The sequence below is a fragment of the Panthera pardus genome, unplaced genomic scaffold (genome assembly GCF_024362965.1).
Source record: "Panthera pardus isolate Hobbes unplaced genomic scaffold, ASM2436296v1 HiC_scaffold_4, whole genome shotgun sequence".
NCBI lineage: Eukaryota > Metazoa > Chordata > Mammalia > Carnivora > Felidae > Panthera > Panthera pardus.
In genome coordinates, this window is record NW_026526969.1 from 18,702,154 (window position 1) to 18,722,613 (window position 20,460).

A 20,460-nucleotide genomic window follows, 5' to 3' on the forward strand; every position below is an offset into this window, starting at 1 on the left:
GAGGGAATGATGATCTCTAAGGCTGAGGGGCCACCTAGAGATGGGGAAAGCTCTGAACTCCACTCGGGGGCACTGCCTGGGAAGGGGAGCAGTTCCCTGTCGCGTGGAGCTCCGCAGGCCCAGAACCAAGCACGTCACTGCCTCTCCCTCCCCGTCCTGCCGTCCCTTCTCTCCTGGGACTCAGGGCATCCGTGCACGCGCATGCACACGCAGCTGGGGCTACAGCCTCCTCCTTCTCCGTCCTTTGTTTCCTGGTCCCGCTCCCTGAACAGATGTGGGATTGCTCAGGCTGTGGAGGAAGAGCTGAGACACAGCTGTGACACCAGCCACCCTGTCCTGTGCACGGTGACTAAGGCCCAGCAGGCCCAGCCCTGGCAGCCTGAGCTGTTCTGCGGTGGGGGGGGAGGGGGGGTCAGGATCCTGGTGAGTGCCTACTTCCCTCTGCTCTGCCAACTCACCCCTGCCTTGGGCCAGGTTCTCTGTCCTTGGCTTGGGTGTCTGCCTTGGGTCACCTCTTCTGGTGGAAGTGTGTTGGGTCCACTCAGGGGCTGGCCTTATCCCACTCCTCATGCCTCTTCTCTGGACTCTGCCCTCCTTTCTCAGCCACCAGGGTTTTTTTTTTTTCCAGCCTGTGGATCCGATCGGGCACCTAGGTGGCTTAGTTGGTTAAATGTCTGACTCTTGGTTTCAGCTCAGGTCATGATCTCACGTTCATGGAATCGAGCCCTGTGTCGGGCCCTGTGCTGACAGGGTGGAGCCTGCTCGGGATTCTCTCTCTCACTCTCTGCCCCTCCCCTGCCCTTGAGTGTGCGCATGCTCGCTCGCTCTCTCAGAATGAATAAACTTAAAAAAAAAAAAAAAAGTGGCTCTGGGGCGCCTGGGTGGCTCAGTCAGTTAAGGTCCAACTTTAGCTCCGGTCACCATCTCACGGTCCGTGAGTTAGAGCCCACGTCGGGTTCTGTGCTGACAGCTCGGAGCCTGGAGCTGCTTCGGATTCTGTGTCTCCCTCTCTCTGCCCCTCTCTGCTCATGCTCTGTCTCTCTCACTCTCAAAAGTGAATAAATGTTTAAAAAAAGAAAAGTGGCTCTGATCATGCCACCTGCTGCTGAGACTCTCCTAGAGGTCCCCCTTGCGTGGGGTGATGTCCAGTCTCCTAGTGCAGGTGGCACGCAGGGCCATCGGCCAGCCCCCTCTTATCCCAGCCCTGGCCACTCACCACCACCTGCCTCAGTCTGCCCCATGTGCCCGTCCCCATTCCTGCACCTGGCTGACTCCCCATCTTTGTACACTCGGGGTACCATCGCCCCTGCTGCTGTGCTCGTGTGAAGTCTACACCTTGCCTCGGTCATCTCCCATTGCCCCGCCTGGCCTCTCATGGCACAGAAGAGTCATGTCAACACAAGTTTGTCAAATGAATAAAAATTTGGGATGAGGGGAGCCATGGTGTGCCGGACCCCTGGGAGGCACGGCCTGGGAGGAAGGCACAGCACCCAGTGTCAGTGAGTGGTTACGATGGAATCACCTGGGCTTCGTGTGCACATCTGTGTTTGTCACATCCGAGTGTTGTGGAAAATCACGTTCCCCACCCGAGAGGTGGGAAATGCAGAGGTCTCATGACTCATCAGATCCTGGGTGGTGTTTGGGGACAGCAGTGAGACCCTGAGAAGCTGGCCCTGCATGTGCTGAGGAGGGAGCCTGGGTGGGGCTGACCCTCCAGGTGACTGTCCACTCCTGAAGTGGGAGATGGGTGGTGGGCACAGCAGGGTCACTGGGAGCTCCCCGGAGGCTGACAGACCTGGGATGGACCACCTTGTGTGGAGGACTCAGGGGCCCCTCTCTGTGCCTGGTGTCCTCATCCATAACGTGGAGCCAGTCCCCACACTGCTGACTTGTCAGGGTTAAGGGAGATAGGAATGCAAAGCAGAAGCCATTGGCAGCCAGCCGCTGTGGCCCCTGAGGACCCGGGTGGGATGGGTCCTACCTGAACAGGTGGTGCCAGGGGCTTGCTGCTGGGCATCTCCTACCCCGCCGTCCCTCCCGCCGTGTCTGCTCTCCCCTCTCATCCAGCTCCTGTCCACCGGGCCACCGCGTACCCGACAGACCAGAGCCCACAGGTTTGGGGCGCCTGGGCTCCTCCACCCCAGGCCGGCACCTTCTCTTCCTGTGCCCTGGAGGGCGGAGTTGATTTGACTCCATGAGGTGTACCCAGTGAGGGTGTTGCTTCACAGGAGCTCCTTCCCCAGGAAAACAGCCACCCTGGCCCCGGGGCCTGTGGGAAGGGCCCCCCCCCCCCCGCCCCGGTGCGGCCGATCCACCGGAGCCTGATGTGTACTTGACTTGGCATACTCAGGATGGTGTACGTGGCCCGAGGGTATGGTGGTCACCACGACAGGAAAGGGAGCTGGACCAAAGTGTCACCAACATAGCAATATAATATTTGGGGGAAAGAGAGGTCATGCGTTTCCACTGAAAGTTGTGTTTTATTTCCGTTTAAGAAATTCTTGCTTCCTATTTACAGCTACCCTGAACTCTGAAAACAGGCCCGGTGTGTGTGAGGGAAAGGGAAGTGAGAGCACCGGAAGAAGGGGCTTCTAGGGGTGGGGGAAGCAGGCCATTTGGAGGGACTGTCCCTGAAGAGAGAGCAGAGGACTTGTGTGGGGCTGTGGGAGAACATACCCCACAAGGAGGAGCCACACTCGGGCCCCCCTGCCGGACCGATCGCGTGTTGGCCCACCAGGTCCCGGTCACTCCCCAAATGGCTCTGAGCCCGCGCCAAGCCAGGAGACCCTGTGGGGCGGTAATGAGAAGCCCTAGGGACATCTGAGCTGCCCTGCGTGCCAGGCTAGGCGGAGTGCTTTCTCTGAGCAGACTTAGTTAATCCTCACAACAATCGGCACATGGGTTGGATCGCCTCCCTTCCCCGATTCTGGCTGCCCTTACAAGAAAATCCAGACTCCTCCCCATGCGTGATCCGGCCCCTGGATGTCTCTGTGCTCTTCCCCTTGCTTGCTGTGCTCTGGCCATACTGGACGCCCTTCTCTTCCTGGAGCACACCAGCCTGGTCCCGCCTCAGGGCCTTTGCTCTCCACATTGTGCGTGGTGACCTTTCCTCTGCCCTCCCGGCTGCTTCCTTCTCGTCACTTCAGCTCAAATTGGGAGAGGTCCACCCCGGGCACCCTAATAAAGTAGCTGTCACCCCCCAGACGTGCTGTGTCCCCAGTGTCTGAGATGATCACTGTCTGCATTTCTTGTGAGTCTAAAAGGATGATGAGTGGAATTGTTTCTATTTTCCCGGAATTGCAGACTAGGCCCGGAACCGAGGACAGGACACACAAAATACTTGCCTCCATTCCAAGTTCAGGGAGCTGCAGGCAGCTGGGGTCAGCCTCCTCCCACAGGGCTGATGGACCGGTGTCCCCTCAGAGAGCCAGCCCCGCCCCCACCTCATTCCCCTGCCGAGAGTGGTGGGGGGGTGGCCTTTAGGCGAGTGCAGTGTTAGTGGTGAAAAAGCATACCTCCCTCCCCATCTGGAGGCCCAAGGAAGGCGGGGTTCCAGGGCACCTGCTGGCCATCCCCCCCCTCCCCTTCCCGGGCTGCCAGAGCACAGACAGATGAGGGGAAGTGAGTGGGGGTGTGCCTGTCTGCACCGTGCCCTCACACCCCAGCCAGTGAGCCCCGAGGGTGAGCGGCAGGGGCTGCACGAGGTGGGTCATATCCGTCGGCTCCGTGTCTCGCACTGGCACCCGCCGTTTGGGGACGAGGCATGGCTTGTGTGAGGTTCCTGCAAACAAGCACCAAAGCTGGACTTGGAAGGCAGGCCTGACTGACCGAAAACCAGATGGTCTCTGCGTTAGCTCCTGCCTCCCTTCTCTGCCCCTGACCGCCGGGTACAGATGGGGGACGTGGAAGGGATATGGAAGCGTGGGGAGCAGGTGTGGCCTGGTTCCTGTGGGGAGGGGGAAGGGGGGTTAGTCACAGGTGCATGGGGAGGGGTCCCTGTGGAGGGGGCGCAGCAGCTCCAAAGCTGACCTCCAGAGCGTGATGTTCGACCGATGATTTAAAATTTTTGGTCTGTCTCCTGCCCTCTGGCTTCTCCCTCCCAGCAGCAAGCTTAAACAGTGGAGCCTGGCTGTGAATGAGTGTATCTGTCAATCTAAGGAAAGGGCTTTGCGCGATATGCACTAAAATGTGAGTAGTGATTCTCTTCAGGTACAAGAGCAGGGACAGTTGGGGGGATAGCTGAAACAGGGCTTGACATTTTTGTTCTGTAATTTCGTATTAGTTGCCTTTTTTGTTTAAAAGCAACAACTAAGGAAACGACCCTGGAGCTGGTCTTACAGATGCCTGAAGATGTCACCGCAAACCTTGTTTGCCCGACCTCAGAAATGCCAAGGTCTCTTTTTGGGTGGGGACCTTAGGAGGAGGCCTGTGGGGGTCCAGGGAGCACTTTCGGGGTCTCCTGAACATGTCCTTGCCTCGGAGGCCCTGAATCCAGGGTGTCCCTGGGTTGCTTGCTGTAACGCTTTGTCTGCTTCTCGCTGAAGGTCCTTCTGAAGGAACTTTGTAGGTGCGATAATGGTTTTTGGAGTTTCCAGTTTAATATTCAACCCGGATGTGAGGCCAGTTGAATGAGGATTGGTGCCGTCCTGCCTGGATCTTGTTCTGTTCATAAACATGTTTATTGCCCCCAGAGGAAGCTGCTGCTTTTCACGCAGACAGGGAGGGCCTGGGGTCCCCTTTAGAGGGTAATGGGCTCAGAACCTAGAATGAGGGATGGAAACCCTACAGGTGGGGCGCCTGGCTGGCTCCGTCGCAAGAGTCTTGATCTCGGGGTTGTGAGTTCGAGCCCCACACTGGGTGTGGAGATTACTTTGAATGAATGAGTACATACATACATACGAAAAGTATAGGTAGTTTGCACATGGGGACTGTGGGGTGCAGCCTGGGTGTGGCTCTGGGGGTTCACATAAGCCCAACCTTCAGGGCCTGGGGAGGAGGGGGTGCCCCTGGCTACTTTCCCACCTAGGACCCACCCAGGCTTCCATTAAAGCTTCCTTTCTTCTGAGCAGGGAGACTCCAGCCCAGCCCCACACAGGGTCCTGCTGTGGATGAGGGCCTGCTGTGGGATGTGTTAAATGGGTGTTGTCACAAAACCTTAGTTTCCTGCTGTGGACTAGGCGCTTCCGCTGGGACCTGGTAAATGGGTGTTGTCACAAAACCTTAGTTAATCTTCCCTATGGGGAAGCTCCTATAAGAGCAGTGATGGGGCTGGGAATGCAAGCTGGTGCAGCCACTGTGGAAAACAGTATGGAGGTTCCTCAAAAAACTAAAAATAGTACTACCCTACCACCCAGCACTGGCACTACTAGGCATTTATCCAAGGGATCCAGGTGTGCTGTTTCGAAGGGACACATGCACCCCAATGTTTATAGCAGCGCTATCGACAATAGCCAAAGTATGGAAAGAGCCCGAATGTCCATGGATGGATGAGTGGATAAAGAAGATGTGGTAGAATGTACAACAGAGTATTGGTCGGCAATCAAAAAGAATGAAATCTGGCCATATGCAGCTACGTGGATGGAACTGGAGGGTATTACGCTAAGCGAAATTAGTCAGAGAAAGACAAATATCCTATGACTTCATTCCTATGAGGACTTTAAGAGACGAAACAGATGAACACAAGGGAAGGGAAACAAAAATAATATTAAAACAGGGAGGAGGACAAAACAGAAGAGACTCTTAAATATGGAGAACAGAGGGTTACTGGAGGGGTTGTGGGGGGGGATGGGCTAAATGGGTAAAGGGCATTAAGGAATCTACTCCTGAAATCATTGTTGTACTATATGCTAGCTAATTTGGATGTAGATTTTAAAAAATAAAAAATAAAACAAGTTAAAAAAAAAAGAGCATTGTCAGGGCACGTGGGTGGCTCAGTGGGTTAAACATCTGACTTCAGCTCAGGTCATGATCTCACAGTTTGTGGGTTCAAGCCCCACATCGGACTCTGTGCTGACAGTTTAGAGCCTGGAGCCTGCTTCAGATTCTGTGTCTGCCTCTCTGCCCCTCCCCCACTCACGGTCGCTCTGTCTCTCTGTCAAAAATAAGTAAACATTAAAAAAAATAAATAGCAGTGTCAACTGATACGTATCCAAAAGAGCCAGAAGCCGGGACTCCACCAGACCCGGGCACTCGGTGTTCACAGTGTTACTTACAATGAATAGCCAGGAGGTGGCCGCAGCCCGTGTCCACTCAGAGATGAGTGGGTAAGCACAATGTGTTCTGGTCACACAATGGAGTATCATTTGGCCATAAAAAGGAATGAAATTCTGGTAAATGGGGGGGCAGGACACGTAGGTGGAGTGCAGAGGTATCTTGGGGCAGTGAAACTACTCTCTATGATTTTGTAATGAGGATATGTGTCGTTACACGTTTGTCCAAACTCCTAGAATGCACACCGGGAGCAGACCCTCACGAATCTGCCGATTTTAGGTGATGGTGACGTCTTAATGCAGGTTTCTCAGCTGGACCAGATGCCCCACTCCCCTGGGGGGTGTTGACGAGGGAGCGGGTATGTGTGAAATCTCAGTACCTTCCTCTCAACTTTTCTGTGAACCTGCAGCTGCTCTAAAAAATAATCTTAAAAAAAAAAATCCTGATACATGCATGCTATAAACGTAAATGAATCGGGGTACCTGTGTGGCTCAGTCGGAGTGTCTGACTTCAGCACAGGTCATGATCTCATGGTTCGTGGGTTCGAGCCCCTCATGGGGCTCTGTGCTGACAGCTCAGAGCCTGGAGCCTGCTTCGGATTCTGTGTCTCCCTCTCTCTCTCTGCCCCTCCCCCACTTGTTTTCTCTCCCTCTCAAAAATAGATAATAAGCATTTTAAAAAATTGAAAAAAAATAACCTAGATGAACCTTGAAGGCAGTATGCTCGGTGAAATAAGCTAGTCACAAAATGACAAATGTGTGTGATTTCACTTCTGTGAGATTCTTAGAGTTGTTGCCTTGGTAGAGACAGAAAGGAGAAGGGTGGGCTCCAGGGGCTGGGGGAGGGGGAGTCCATGCGTCCTGGGGGCAGAGTTTCAGCTGGGAAGACGAAAGAGTTGTGGGGACGGGTGGTGGTGAGGGCACAGTGTGACTGCACTTCCTGCCACGGTTACGTAGACTCAGAGACGGTTACCCTGGTAATTCTACATATGTTTTCCCACAGTGAGAAAAACCACACTGCACCAAGGGGCTTCTCACATATACAGCTTTTAGGCTATAATTCTTTAATTTCCACTCCACGTTTTTTTGTTTTTTTTTTAATTTTTTTTTAATGTTTATTTATTTTTGAGACAGAGAGAGACAGAGCATGAACAGGGGAGGGTCAGAGAGAGGGAGACACAGAATCTGAAACGGGCTCCAGGCTCTGAGCTGTCAGCACAGAGCCCGACGCGGGGCTCGAACTCACGGACCGCGAGATCATGACCTGAGCCGAAGTCAGCCGCTTAACCAGCTGAGCCACCCAGGCGCCCCATCCACTCCACGTTTTTAAGGTATTATTTCCTTTTTGTATTTTCAGATGAATATTACAGATGCAGGAGAAACTGGAATGATCTGGCCATCCACTGAAACTTGCTGAAGCAAACCGTTATGACGTCTCTGGACCCTGTACTGTCCCAGGCGGAAAGGCTAGTCTGAGGTGCGTGGGCACACGCTGCTCTTGGGTGTGTCAGCACACCTTCCCTGTGTGCAACGTCCGCCTGGATCTCACTAGTTTCCCGTAATGGAGAGACAGTCCCCAGACCCCCCAGTGTGATACTTCTGGCTCCTGTGGACCCAGAAATGTCTTAATTTTGAAGCAGTGACACCTTCTGTTTATTTCTCAGCCCTCCCATTTACTCCCCCACAGCAAGTCTTCTCTGGAAGGCCTACCTGAAACTCAGCTGGCGTTTCTAGAAAGTTCAGGGCTGGCCTGTGGCTTCTGACCCAGGGCCGGTGGGGCAGAGCAGTTGTGTGGTGCCGTGCTCGGCGCAGCTGCAGAGGCCCGGAGCCTTAGGGAGTAGACACTGGGCAGCTCTTAACTGGCTGGGGTGCTCTTGTCCAGCGAGCCCCCCGCCCCGGTGTTGGGGGGGGAAGGAGGGCTGGGGGGCCCGCCCACACCCGGCAGAGAGTTGTCTTCAGCAAGATCTGGCTGGCCTAGCCCTTCTGGGATCTGAGCCTTAGGCTCTCATTACTCAGAATCTGTGTGATCTACTCCAGTAACTGCATGAAAAGAAGTTCTACTCCAGAGTTCATAGTGACTTCTCAAAATATCCACTCATCTTGTTTTTCTTTAAATGTTTGTGTATTTTGAGAGAGAGAGAGAGGGCAGGAGGGAGAGCTAACAGGGGAAGGAACAGAGAGCGGAGGAGACAGAATCCGAAGCAGGCTCCGGGCTCCGAGCTGTCAGCACAGAGCCTGACGGAGGGCTCGAACCCACAAACCGCGAGATCATGACCTGAGTTGAAACCAACAGTCAGGCGTTTAACCGACTGAGACACCCAGGTGCCCCTCCACTTATTTTAAGTAGAAGCCCTTCTAATACTTCATAGAGGAATGAAAATAAAAACATGCTCTTTAAAATGTGAACTTTCGGGGCGCCTGGGTGGTTCAATCGGTTGGGCGTCCGACTTCGGCTCAGGTCACGATCTCACAGTCTGTGATTTCGAGCCCCGCGTCAGGCTCTGTGCTGACAGCTCAGAGCCTGGAGCCTGCTTCGGATTCTGTGTCTCCCTCTCTGTCTGCCCCTCCCCTGCTCATGCTTTGTCTCTCTCTGTCTCAAAAATAAATAAAAACATCTAAAAAATTTAAAAAAATAAATGTGAACTGTCGTATATGGTTAATATATAACCTATGCGTACATTAAGCCTGACTTTCAATCCGACAGGGTACAGGATGGCAAAGAGGTCAGCAGCAAAGCCTAGGAGAGGGGGCTGGGGGATTTAGCTGCTCCGTGCCTCTCCCGGCAGCCTGGGATCCCCGTGCTGGGCGCCCCGCACCATGGATCCCCCGGGCTACAACTGCTTTGTGGACAGAGACAGGATGGACGCGGCCGTGCAGGACCTGGGCCCCAAGGAGCTGAGCTGCACCGAGCCGCAGGAGCTGAAGCAGCTGGCTCGCCAGGGCTACTGGGCCCGCAGCTACGCCCTGCGGGGGAAGGTGTACCAGCGCCTGATCCGGGACATCCCCTGCCGCACGGTCACACCGGACGCCAGCGTATACAGCGATATCGTGGGCAAGATCGTGGGCAAGCACAGCAGCAGCAGCCTGCCCTTGCCCGAGTTTGTGGACAACACGCAGGTGCCCAGCTACTGCCTGAACGCGCGGGGCGAGGATGCCGTGCGCAAGATCCTGCTGTGCATCGCCAACCAGTTCCCCGACGTGTCCTTCTGCCCCGCCCTGCCCGCGGTCGTGGCCCTGCTGCTGCACTACAGCACGGACGAGGCCCAGTGCTTCGAGAATGCCTGCCGCATCCTGGCCTGCAACGACCCCAGCCGGAAGCTGGTGGATCAGAGCTTCCTGGCCTTCGAGTCCTCCTGCATGACGTTTGGGGACCTGGTGAACAAGTACTGCCAGGCGGCCCACAAGCTGATGGTGGCCGTGTCAGAGGACGTCCTGCAGGTCTACGCGGACTGGCAGCGCTGGCTGTTCGGGGAGCTGCCCCTCGGCCACTTCGCCCGCGTCTTCGACGTGTTCCTGGTGGAAGGCTACAAGGTGCTGTACCGCGTGGCGCTGGCGATCCTCAAGTTCTTCCACAAGGTGAGGGCTGGGCAGCCGCTCGAGTCAGACAGCGTGAAGCAGGACATTCGCACCTTCGTCAGGGATATCGCCAAGACCGTGTCTCCTGAGAAGCTGCTGGAGAAAGCGTTCGCCATCCGCCTCTTCTCCCGGAAGGAGATTCAGCTCCTGCAGATGGCCAACGAGAAAGCTCTGAAGCAGAAAGGCATCACCGTCAAGCAGAAGAGGTAGGCAGGCCCCTTGGGGCCTTGGGTGTGGCCCGCCCCTGGGTAGGTGAGGGGCCCACTAGGGTAGGGCGTAGGTGGGATGCGTCCTGGGGGCTGGGGCCTGAGCTAGTCCTGCCAGGCTCCTGGTCTGCCTCCTGGCAGCCAGCCCTGCGTGGATAGGAAGCCATGGGAGTGAGGAGGGGGCCTTCTGGCTACAGCCACAGGCTGCTCAGGCAGCTGCGGGTACAGAAGGTGCAGGGAGGGTCCTGCCTTCAGGGTCAAGGCCGGTGGCGGAGATGGACGCTGGATGCTGACCGTGGAGTCAGAAGGTCTGGCGGTGGGCCCGGCTGACTGCCTCAGATCATTTTAAAGCAGCCCCTGCTCTGTCCCCCACCTGGGGTCTGTGCTCCCTTGCCGGCTGCTCTTGCGGCTGCTGGGTATGTCCCCCTGCCCTGGGTACCGCCCCAGGGGAGCCAGGCTGGGAGGGGCCCGCGGTGTCCAACACCATCTCGGAGCGACCGAGCCCTTGGTGTGGAGGCCTTTCTCCTGGGCCAAAGGCAGGTTCGTCCTGGCCATCAGTATTTGCCACTAACCTGTCCTTGTCTGTTTTATTTTTCTTCCTCTTCTCTGTGTCCGTTGCTTCCCCCTGTTTTTCAGTGTTTCACTTTCTAAAAGGTAGGTCTGGAAACCACATCTTCATTCCTGGCTTTTCTCCATCTCCTCTCCTGGCTATCCCAGGGCCCAGCTGCTTTCTCTGGCTCTTGGGGCTGGGTTTGGCAATGCTGCCTTAAACCCTGGCTGCTCTTCAAGCTGTCTGTCTGTCTGTCTGCTCAGCTGCCTCAGACGTGCTGCCTGTCCGTGCTTGGCTGGCTCTGAAGCATTGTCTTGTCAGAGCTGGCTCACTCTGTGTCCCCATTCATTAGAGAAGACGTGCTTCTGTCCCCATCCAGGCTGAGTGCTCTCCCCTCTGTAGCTGATGGGAGCGGGGCTCCAGGGCTCAGCGCCATTCCCCCAGTCCCGTTTCCTCGGGAATAGCAGAGAAGCCCCCTTCGGGCACAGCTCACCCGAGAGGCTCCGCAATTCTCCTGGGCGGGGGGCGTGGCCAGGGCGTGGTCAGGGCTGCACTCTGAGCCCTCCCCACTCTCCCCAGGCAGTTTGTGCACTTGGCGGTGCACGCGGAGAACTTCCACTCAGAGATCGTCAGTGTGAAGGAGATGAGAGACATCTGGTCATGGGTCCCTGAGCGCTTTGCCCTCTGCCAGCCCCTCCTGCTCTTCTCCTCGCTGCAGCACGGGTACAGCCTGACCAGGTAACACCCGGGAGCCTGGCAGCGGCCCGAGGCACGGGCTCCAAGGGCCTGACACACGGGAGGACGGAGCAAGCCGTGGAGACACCCCGGAAGTGTGGGTAGCGTCTGAGGATGGGCCCCAGGATCTACCTGCCTTTTCCTCAGGGGCCTTAGAATTGAGAGCCCTTTTTCTGGGCTTCTCCTACTCCCCTGCCACCCAGACTTCAGGGGTCGCTGCCCTGAATACACAGCACCGATCCAGGCTCCTGTGTAGGTGTGACGACCCTGGGAGGTGGAACCCCCACACAGGAACTTCATCCTAGCACAGGAAGACCTGTGGCTGTAGGCCCTGGGCCCCTGCTGCCCAAGCCCCACCTGGCTGGTCCACAGCTGAGTCCAGGGTGTCCCTGCCTCCCGAGGCAGCTCTGCCAGGTTCGGCCCCAGTCGGCCTTAGATGGCAGGTCGCCTCAGGAGCTTCTGGCTCAGGTCACAGGTGACCCCGCAGAGGTGATATAGGCAGAGCTGTCCCAGCCCACGTGACTGTTACAGCATAGCTAAAGACACGTTCGCCTGGTCCCTGCCTCTGTGCTGCGTGGGAGGCCTGCTGTGGGACAGCCAGGCTGGGCTACCAGGGATGCCACGAAGGCTCCGGGCACTTGGTGCCACCAGGATGCTGTGTCCAGCCTCCTCGTGCACTCCGTGTCCCACAGGCTCAGGCCCCCCCGGGCACCTGTGAGCTTTCCGAGAGCAGGTTCCTCGGGTTTTGCTTCCCTGAAGCTCCTGACACGTGGCTGTGCCCGCTGAGGGCCGTCCGTCATGCAGCTTTTCCCCACATCGCAGCAGCGCTGACGGTCCTGGCCAGCTGACTGCTCGGCCCTGAGACTGCCAGGCCTGGGCTCCGTCTTGGCTGAGAAATGTCTGGGCCAGGGTGCTGCCGGGTCCTTGGCCACCACACCCGGTCCCCAGGAGATGAGGAAGCACAGTTCCCAGACCCGTCTCCCCCAGACAGCCTGGGCTTCTCAGATGCTGTGGGCGCCAGATTGCCGTGGCCAGAGGTGGGATGGAAGCCTGGCGTGTGTGGTCTTTGCCCCCAGGTTTTATTTCCAGTGTGAAGGACATGAGCCCACCCTCCTGCTCATCAAGACCACGCAAAAGGAGGTGAGGAGAGGCCCTTGCCACTAATGAGCCTTGGGGCAGGGGTGGGGGTGCCCCCCTGAAGCTTCCACCCAGGCTTCCTTCTCTTAGGGGCGCAGAGTGGAGCCCACCCTCCACAGAGAGGTGAATCCAGCCTCTCCATCTGACCCCCAGCCACCCAGGGCCTCCCGCTTCCCTGGGGGCTCCGGGCCCCTGCTGAGCAGCCTGGTGGCACAGAGCCTGGCTTCAAGGAGCGAGCCCTGCACAAATACCCCGTGAGCAGGGCCCTGCCTCCACCCATGACAGGCGACTCTCAGGGCCCTGTCCTCTGCTAAGTGCTCTGAGGCACCCAGGGAAGTCGGAACTCACGCGCCCCCATCCTAGCGGCGTGTGCACGCGGTGGAGGCTCCTGGTTCTGTGGCTCCCACACCTGCACCCACGGGAGTGGTAGGTTCCTCACCCGGTTCCGGGTTCCACGTCTGGGATTCCAGGAGGAGCCTGGGCGTCTGCACTTTAGCAGGTGACTCACTGTCAGACGCTTCGGGCCAAGCCTGCAGCCACACCGCCTGCAGCCCCTCCAAGGACCGAGTTGGCACTTTGCTGGCTGGCTGGAGGTTAGGGAACATTCTCGAGCAGGGTCACCTCTCAGAAGCTTCTGTGTAAGGGGCGTCCCTGGGGTTGATGCCCAAAGTCAGAGTGTGGAAGTGGGCTCCTTCCCATGCTTGAGGGCCAAGGAGGGAAACAGAAATATCCCAAACACGCTGATGATGGCGGAGGCAGCCACCCACCCACCCTCACCGCCCGCCCCATGCCCTGCAAACTCCGACCTCCCCACCCCACTGTCCACCTCCACCCTTTGCCCTCGGGCACGCCAACAGCGCCCCCTGTCAGTGACCACCACGGGGGTGGGGGGGGGGCCAGCAGGCTCTGAACCAGGGTGCTCCTGCAGGTGGGGCACAGCCTCACACCACCGGCCTTTCTCCCCAGGTGTGTGGGGCTTACCTGTCAACAGACTGGAGTGAGAGGAACAAGTTTGGAGGCAAAGTGGGCTTCTTTGGGACGGGAGAGTGCTTCGTGTTCAGGGTGAGTGAGTCCGGCTGGGGGCCCTGCTCACGAGACCCTGCCTCCCACTCCTCCTAGTGCTCCCCCCACAGAGTGCCTCCCCACGTCCTTCTTGTTTGTGATCCATCGACCGCACAGGCGAGCCTCGTCTGCTGGGTGCAGTCGGCTCCCCGGCCCGGGCCCCGATAAAGACTGGTGGGGGGCGTGTGCCTGTGACTCACGCTGCCCTTCCGCCCTCAGCTGCAGCCTGAGGTCCAGCGCTACGAGTGGGTGGTCATCAAACACCCGGAGCTGACCAAGCCAGTGTCCTTGGAGGCCGCTGCCGCTCCATCCCTTCTCGGCCGCCCCACATCCTCGGACCCTGCCGACCGCCTCTCGCCCTTCCTGTCCGCGCGGCACTTCAACCTGCCCTCCAAGACCGAGTCCATGTTCATGGCTGGGGGCAACGACTGCCTCATCGTAGGTGGGCGCCTCCCCGCACTCCAGGCCGGGCTCCTCCCTGCCCTCGGTCACGTAGCCCAGGAGATGGGTGCGAAGTCGTGGGGGGTACCGAAGCCCCTGCCGTGGCGGGTGCCTCGCGTGAGGGACAGGCAGAGGAAGAGAGCCGGGACTGTTGGGGCTGGAGCGGGTGCGGGGGTGGGAGCGGGGATCGGAGGGTGCACGGTGGGGGCCCCAGCCAGGGGGACTGAAGGCCAGCCCTGTGGTTTTAGAGAAGTCTCTGGCAGGGCTGGGGCGGGGTCCCCATCCGAGCGGGGCTGCTGAGGAGCAGGAGGAGAGCCTCTAGGGGGCGGTGCTGGACAGAGGGACAGACGCTGACCCCAGCATCCCACAGGTGGAGGGGGCGGCCAAGCGCTCTACATCGATGGGGACCTGAACCGGGGCCGCACTGGCCACTGCGATACTTTCAACAACCAGCCCCTCTGCTCTGAGAACTTCCTCATCGCTGCCGTGGAGGCCTGGGGCTTCCAAGACCCCGACACCCAGTGACAGGCCTGCGCACGTGGGGACGGAGCTGTCACCGTGGGGTGGGGGTGGGGCAGTGGCCCCCTCTTCATGGGGCAGGCAGTAAAGGAAGAACCCCCCTCCGTGTGGTGGGCAGCATGTGAGTGCAGCTGGGGCTCTGGTGCTGGGCCGGGAAGGGGTGCCCGGGCCTCAGCTGGCTGAGCCTTGCCCTACTCAGACCTACGCAGACTTGCTTGGACTCAGGCCCTGCTTCTCTGTGGAGCATCCCGTGCCCAACGCCTGGAAGGGGCTACATCTTGCAGCCCCTGAGTCTTAGTCCCTTGGTGCGGAGGTGGGGACTCCGAAAGGCAGAAGGAACCTTCCGGCAAGTGTGGGTCCATGGCGCCCCCTGCTGGGGCCTGTTAGCACGGCTCTGAACGGAGCCCTGAGGCTGCCACCTGGTGGGCTGCTGAAGGCCCCGCAGGAGAGACAGACGCCCTGGCGGCTGCCCCCTGTCCATATCCCCTCCCGCTGTCCAGGGCTTCTCACCCAGTGTCCTCTTCTGGTGCTGGCCTCCTGTGGCCGCCTCTTGGACAGGAGCTGCAAGGCGAAAGAGGGAAGGGCAGGATCTGGGCCCCTCCTGAGGGAGGGAGAGCCGGAATGATGCAGGGCTGGAGAGGACGTTATGTGTCCTCGTGTTTCAGAGCCTGACGCTCCTGCGGGGCCTCTCTGTGGGTTCACAACTGGAGAGGCTGCCCAGGACGGCCCAGGGACGGGCCCTCTGCCACTGACCCCAAACCCGCCAGCTGCATTTCCACAGGCTTGTCCAGAGAAACCCAGACCCCTGGGGGTTTCTTCAGCCTTCCTCCTCTCTGCGGGGGAGGGGGGGCCTCCTCTGCTCCCCTCGGTCCCTGCAGTGGCCCCAGGATCCTGTCCAGACTCCTCAGCGTGGCATGCTCGTCTTTGTCCATCCCCACGGGCCCCAGGTTGCCGCCCCCCCCCCCCCCCAGATCCTTCCCACACAGCGCCTTCACCACATGCCCCTCTGTGCGCCTCTCACAGCCCTGTGTTTGGGTACACAGTGTGGTGTCCTCGTGCTGCGGCCTGTCCCCCACTTCCCTGCCCCACCTGGCTCTGCACATACCCTGCAGACTGTAGGGACCACGTGCAGACTTGCCAGGGGGTGCTGTGGGGAGTGACCTCCCACCCCATGCCCTCCCTCAGCTGGTCCTGAGGGCCTGGGCACCCGGGGAGGGGGCGGGAGGGGGGGAGCAGACAGACAGACAGACACCCAAGCAACCATGCTGGAGGCTTTGGCAGCCTGGGCCACAGGTGCTGGGGTCCTGGCCCCCACGTGGCTGCAGCCAGCCTCTTGGCGTCCCCACGTGTGATGCCTCTGCTGTCTCCATCTTGCTTGGTCCTCCTGTGGGGCACTGGCCCTCCTAGTTCAGTCTCCTCTGAGCTGGGCCGCCGTGGCGCAGGAGGAAGGACCAGGAGCCCTGTGTGGCTTCGGGCAAGCCTGTGGATCTGCCTGGAACCCATTTTCCCCAACCATAAAAAGGGGCCAGTCATCCTGCACCGCTGTCCCCGTGGGACTGTTCAGAGGTTCTGAGGAGGACCGCGTGAGTCTCCAGTGAGTGGAGAGGTGCCGGGAGGCAGTATCACAGTTCATCCCCCCCCCCCACACACACACCACGGCAGCCCTTGCCCCCCCAGCCCCAGCCCTCCTGTGGCGCAACTTTGGTGTTCATTAAACACGGTCTTGTTACATGAACTCTGAGGGTCCAAGTCTGGTCTCTTCAACCAGAGGGGCCTCCAGGGGCTCCCCTGGGCGGGCCACCAAATGGGGCACAGGAGGCTGCACCTTCACGATGCCTGTCTGCGTCACCAGTGGAGTGTTGAGGGCCTTTGAATACCGCCTTCTGTAAGCCACTGGAGGTATATCCAAGCACTGTTTGCGTGGCTCCCTCTGCAAACTTCTGGAGCCTGGGGAATTCTTTGCTGGTGAGTGAGTCTGGAGGAGTCCCTGTGGCTGCTCTGAGGCCCCTACCTGGCCCTCGAAGAAATCCAGCCCAGGAGGGAGATGATGGCTTAGTCACGGGGTCTCTGTCTATAGCGTGCGGTCTCTGTGTGCACGTGCAGCGCCCAGGTTCTTCCACTTTGACGTTGTCTCCCGAGCTGTCCTGCTGAACTAAAAGGTATGTGACTATTACCTTCATTTTTAATTCTTATTTATTCTTGTTGTGCGATGTCAGGTGTTCCCAAATAGAACACGTTTTGTTAATATTCTTTGTTGTTTCTTCTCGATTACCTAGAATTAGCTTTTGATGTTAAAAATAGCCCAATTTTTATGGAATTGCATGATGAATTATCACCCGTTTTTCTAGAAACGTTTAAAAGTTTATTCTGAGGGTGCCTGCCTGGCTCAGTTGGAAGAGTGTGCTGTGCGACTCTTGATCCCGGGGTCGTGAGTTCAAGCCCCACACTGGGTGTAGAGATTACTTAAATAAAACTTAAAAAGAAAACAGAACATAGTTTGAATCAGTTCATTAAATTAATTTGTTGAAGTGGACTATATGCGTTTAGGGCTTCAGAACGTCAGTTTTTTAAAAGTAATTTATAATACAAGAGTAAGGCATTTGTATTATGAATTTTTCAGAGTTTTAATTGCTGAATTGAAATTAGTATTTCAACTTTTCCTACTTTTATAAGCGGGGTGCTTAATTTTTTGAGTTTCTCCTGGCAACTTGTTGCAGAAAATTCTGAAGATCCTAGGCTTTCAAATTTCTTATCCATTTCCTGAAGCCATAAGGCCTGTATAGTGTCTTTTAGTATTTATTATTTACCAGATTTGGGCTTCGTAACTTTTCATTCTAAATAATTTTAGATTTATGGATGAGATGCAGAGGTGGCCCAGCGGGTTTCCATGGGCCCTACCAAGCTTTCAGAGGCCTCGTACAGCACACGTATCCAAGCAGAGATGAATATTGGGATATAATGCTCTTAACCACAGATTTAATCAGATTCCTTGAGTTTTCCCACAGCCCTTTCTCTGTACCAGGAATAGTTTTAATTTGTATAGATACTTACATTTTTATTAAATCCAGAGTGACTTCAGAATTCATAGGACTAGGGCTGCCTAGGTGTCCCAGTAGGTTGAGCGTCCAACTTTGGCTCAGGTCATGATCTCACAGCCTGTGACTTCGACCCCCACATCCGGCTCTGCGCTGACAGCACGGAGGCTGCTTTGGGTTCTCTGTCTCCCTCTCTCCCTCTGTCCCTCTCCGCCCCCTCTCAAAAATAAACATTAAGAAAAAATTCACAAGACTAAACACTGGTCAAAAAAATAAATTAGCCAGCACACCCCCGGTCTCAAACATGGATTCACATCTTGACTGTTGTCCTCGCCCAAATAACCCCGTTTGCGTGGGGAAGTTACCCAGTGAAGCCAGGAGCACCAAGGACTCCTCACGAGCGCTTGACCCTGCAGCGTCTAAGTTAGGCAGGAAAGCGTGTGGATCTTCAGAAATAACCCGGCATAAAACAGAATTGCGATCTTCATCAGGTTAGTGTCAGACTGTGCCCTGAAGTTAGGCGCGGTGTCACGTGATTCGCTGCTAAAGGCGAAATGCCTCACACACTTGCCGACGTGCTCACTTGACCCAGCCGCATGGAATTTAACACTGCGTTTGCGACCGAAGAGGCAAAATCAGTGGACACGCGGTCACGCAGACACGCTGACCCGTGACGTGCCTCGGAGACGCACCAGCTGTCAAAAACCTGCTTCGGATTGCTGAATCCACAGCGTGTTCCCTGGTTGTCCGGTTAGTTTGGGCACCTAGAAGCCATTTCATCGGTGAGAAGCACCGCTGACCGTGGGGGCCTGCAAGTCGGGTCTGGTCCGGGGACGCCGTGGCCGCGTGATGGCCGGGAGTGGGCCCTGCTCGACTTCACGCTGAGGTGCGCTGATTCACAGAGGGCTCACCTCAGCAAAAGCAAGCGAGCTCACGACTGAAGAGGAGGAAGTCGTGTGGGTGATCTTACCTTCCGTTCTTGCGCAGGCCGGTTATTGGCCGGAAAATGGAGCATCTGAACGAGTGTCACAAAGAATCGTGAGGCCAAGTGAAAATACGCTGGCGTGTGGCGACCGAACGTCGCCTTTGCGGCGGAGTCTAAGTTGGGAGGAGTGAAAATAAAGGATTTTGTAACGTGGTTGGTCAGTGTTCATTTGAGTCCTAAATAAAAATCGATGAGAGCTAATGCACTACGCTGAAATATTTGGTGTGAAACGTGTCAGTGGTCTGGGGGATCGTGGGTGCGTCATCTCTGGGGGTGACTACCTTGATGTCGCGGAGGGCGAGGGCGAGCTGGCACGAGGGGGGGTTACTCCCTTGAAGGCGACTTCCAAAGCCTGCGCTAGCTGATCCTGAGAGAGAAGTTTCTCTCCCTTAGGAGACACCCCTCCCGCACTTGCCGCCGTGGCCGGAGCGAACCGAGTCCTTCCTGATCTGGTTTTCGCTTGTTCTCAGCACCCATCACGAGGACGCACACCGCCGGCGTGAGCAGTGAGGGGAGTGGCCGTCAGGAATCCCGGTCCAAAGTCTCCGTCCAGAATGGCACGGGTCCCTGTCACACGTGAAGCCCAGTATCAAAAAGTCCTACTCGTTCAAAAACGAGACTGTTCTATCTGGGAGTCTGTATAAGTCAACATTAATGCCTTTTCTAACCCCTGGCGTTTCCGTTGGGTGCAGTTGTATCCCCTAAAGAAAAAACGCAACCGGGCAGGTGCGGGTCCTGGCGCCCCCCGCTTCCCGCACCCCCCCCCCCCGCACCCCTCCCACTTTCCTGCTGCCGCCCGGGGTTTGCACTGGCCTCCAACACTACCGGCTGTCTGGCATGGGCTGTTTCCAGTTCCTCTGCTGCCTCGGACCCTTACACAGCCTGCGGTTTCGCAGCCCTCGTAGGCTGGGGTGCCCCTGCCCCAGGACGGAGACAGCCCCCCCATCCCCTCCCCTCGAGACCGTCAGCCCCTGAGCAGGAGTCCCCGTGCGGCCGGTGTCCAGTCCAGGGCGGTTCTGGATGGGCGACGGGGTGAGACAGGCTTCTGGGGCCCACGGTTGGGGGACGTCCCCAAACTCCCTGCGGCAACAACTTCTTCCGTAAGGGTGCTTAGCACCGTTTTGTGACTGACACTGAGACCCTGGCCTCTGACGTTTCAGACGCCTGCCTCCCTCGGCCGGGTCAGCTTCGGTGACCGGTGTCTTCCCCGGGGCCCTCGTCTCCTACTCCCCCCCCCCCCCACCTGCCCTCACGTGGGCCCCTTCATGGGCCTGGTCCACGGTAGCTGTGTCCCAGCTTGTGTCCCCACCTCTAGGTGGCCATGGAAGGGCTTTGTTTTAGTGGCTTTTTTCACACTGAGCCTAACCATTTTGAAGTGACCAACTCGGTGGCACGTGGTACATTCGCAGGGCTGTGCAACCACCAGGCCACCTAGTTGTGCCCCCGAAAGGAAACCCGTGCCCCCTGGGTACGTGCTTCCCATTCCTTCCCGTCTCACAGTTTCTCAAAGGGCAAAGTGTGCACCGGGCAGAAAAGCAATACGGTCCCGGAATGTCCACGAGGGACATCTTCGCCGTTGCCCCCCACCCCGGGGGTCACCGCTGTTGGTGGCATCTGCGTGCCTGTTCAGGGAACACGCCTGTGTACCCTTCCTCAGCCGCCTGCTTGTCACTTGGCCACTTCAGGGACCGTCCACGCAGACGTGCACACCCGCTCCCAGTGCGGCAGCTGCCCTGTGCCCCGTGGTTGTCGTCCTCTGTGAGGCCAGTACAAACCGGGTGGTGCCTCTCCCCGGCTCCCAGCCCTCTTCATCTCTTAAGACCTTGTTCAGAGATCACCCCTCGGGGGCCGTCCGAGCCACCTGGCCCCTCCCCCCTTTCCCGTCATCTGTGTGTCCAGTAACCACAGTTCTGGTTTAGCGTCGGGACCTCGTTGTCTGCACAGCCAGTGCCCACTGGATTGCGAGACCCTGGGGGTAAGAGCCCTCGTGCTTGATTCTGTACTC

The 20,460-nt window shown here is 57.6% G+C and overlaps 2 protein-coding genes across 6 annotated transcripts in view; both read left to right on the plus strand.

The window, feature by feature from the left end:
- The window catches only part of NTN3 (netrin 3), a 21,307-nt gene extending 12,279 nt beyond the window's left edge, over window positions 1-9,028 (plus strand). For 2 of the 4 annotated variants that reach the window (XR_002085523.2, XR_002085525.2), the window contains exons 6-7: window positions 7,567-7,686; window positions 8,914-9,028. The gene's annotated coding sequence lies outside the window, so the exon portion shown is untranslated. Of the gene's footprint in view, window positions 1-4,103; window positions 4,189-7,566; window positions 7,687-8,913 lie in introns of those variants that run through there. The other 2 variants (XR_008419132.1, XR_008419133.1) reach the window with 1 other exon arrangement.
- Window positions 8,918-18,671, plus strand: TBC1D24 (TBC1 domain family member 24). Of its 2 annotated transcripts, XM_019468236.2 has the most exons (7): window positions 8,918-9,991; window positions 10,628-10,645; window positions 11,121-11,279; window positions 12,353-12,416; window positions 13,380-13,475; window positions 13,695-13,917; window positions 14,287-18,671. In XM_019468236.2, exons 1-7 carry the CDS (start codon window positions 9,027-9,029, stop codon window positions 14,439-14,441), a joined length of 1,680 nt encoding a protein of 559 aa, XP_019323781.1. In that variant the 5' UTR covers window positions 8,918-9,026; the 3' UTR covers window positions 14,442-18,671. The 2 variants fall into 2 exon arrangements, with proteins under 2 accessions (XP_019323781.1, XP_019323782.1); XM_019468237.2 differs by lacking the exon at window positions 10,628-10,645.
- Window positions 18,672-20,460: the final 1,789 nt, after the last annotated feature.

Coding starts and splice junctions, on each gene's coding strand:
- TBC1D24 (XM_019468236.2), top strand. CDS start 9,027: ATGGATCCCCCGGGCTACAACTGCTTTGTGGACAGAGACAGGATGGAC. Junction 11,280..12,352: donor CACGGGTACAGCCTGACCAG/GTAACACCCGGG, acceptor CTTTGCCCCCAG/GTTTTATTTCCAGTGTGAAG. Junction 13,918..14,286: donor CAACGACTGCCTCATCGTAG/GTGGGCGCCTCC, acceptor AGCATCCCACAG/GTGGAGGGGGCGGCCAAGCG.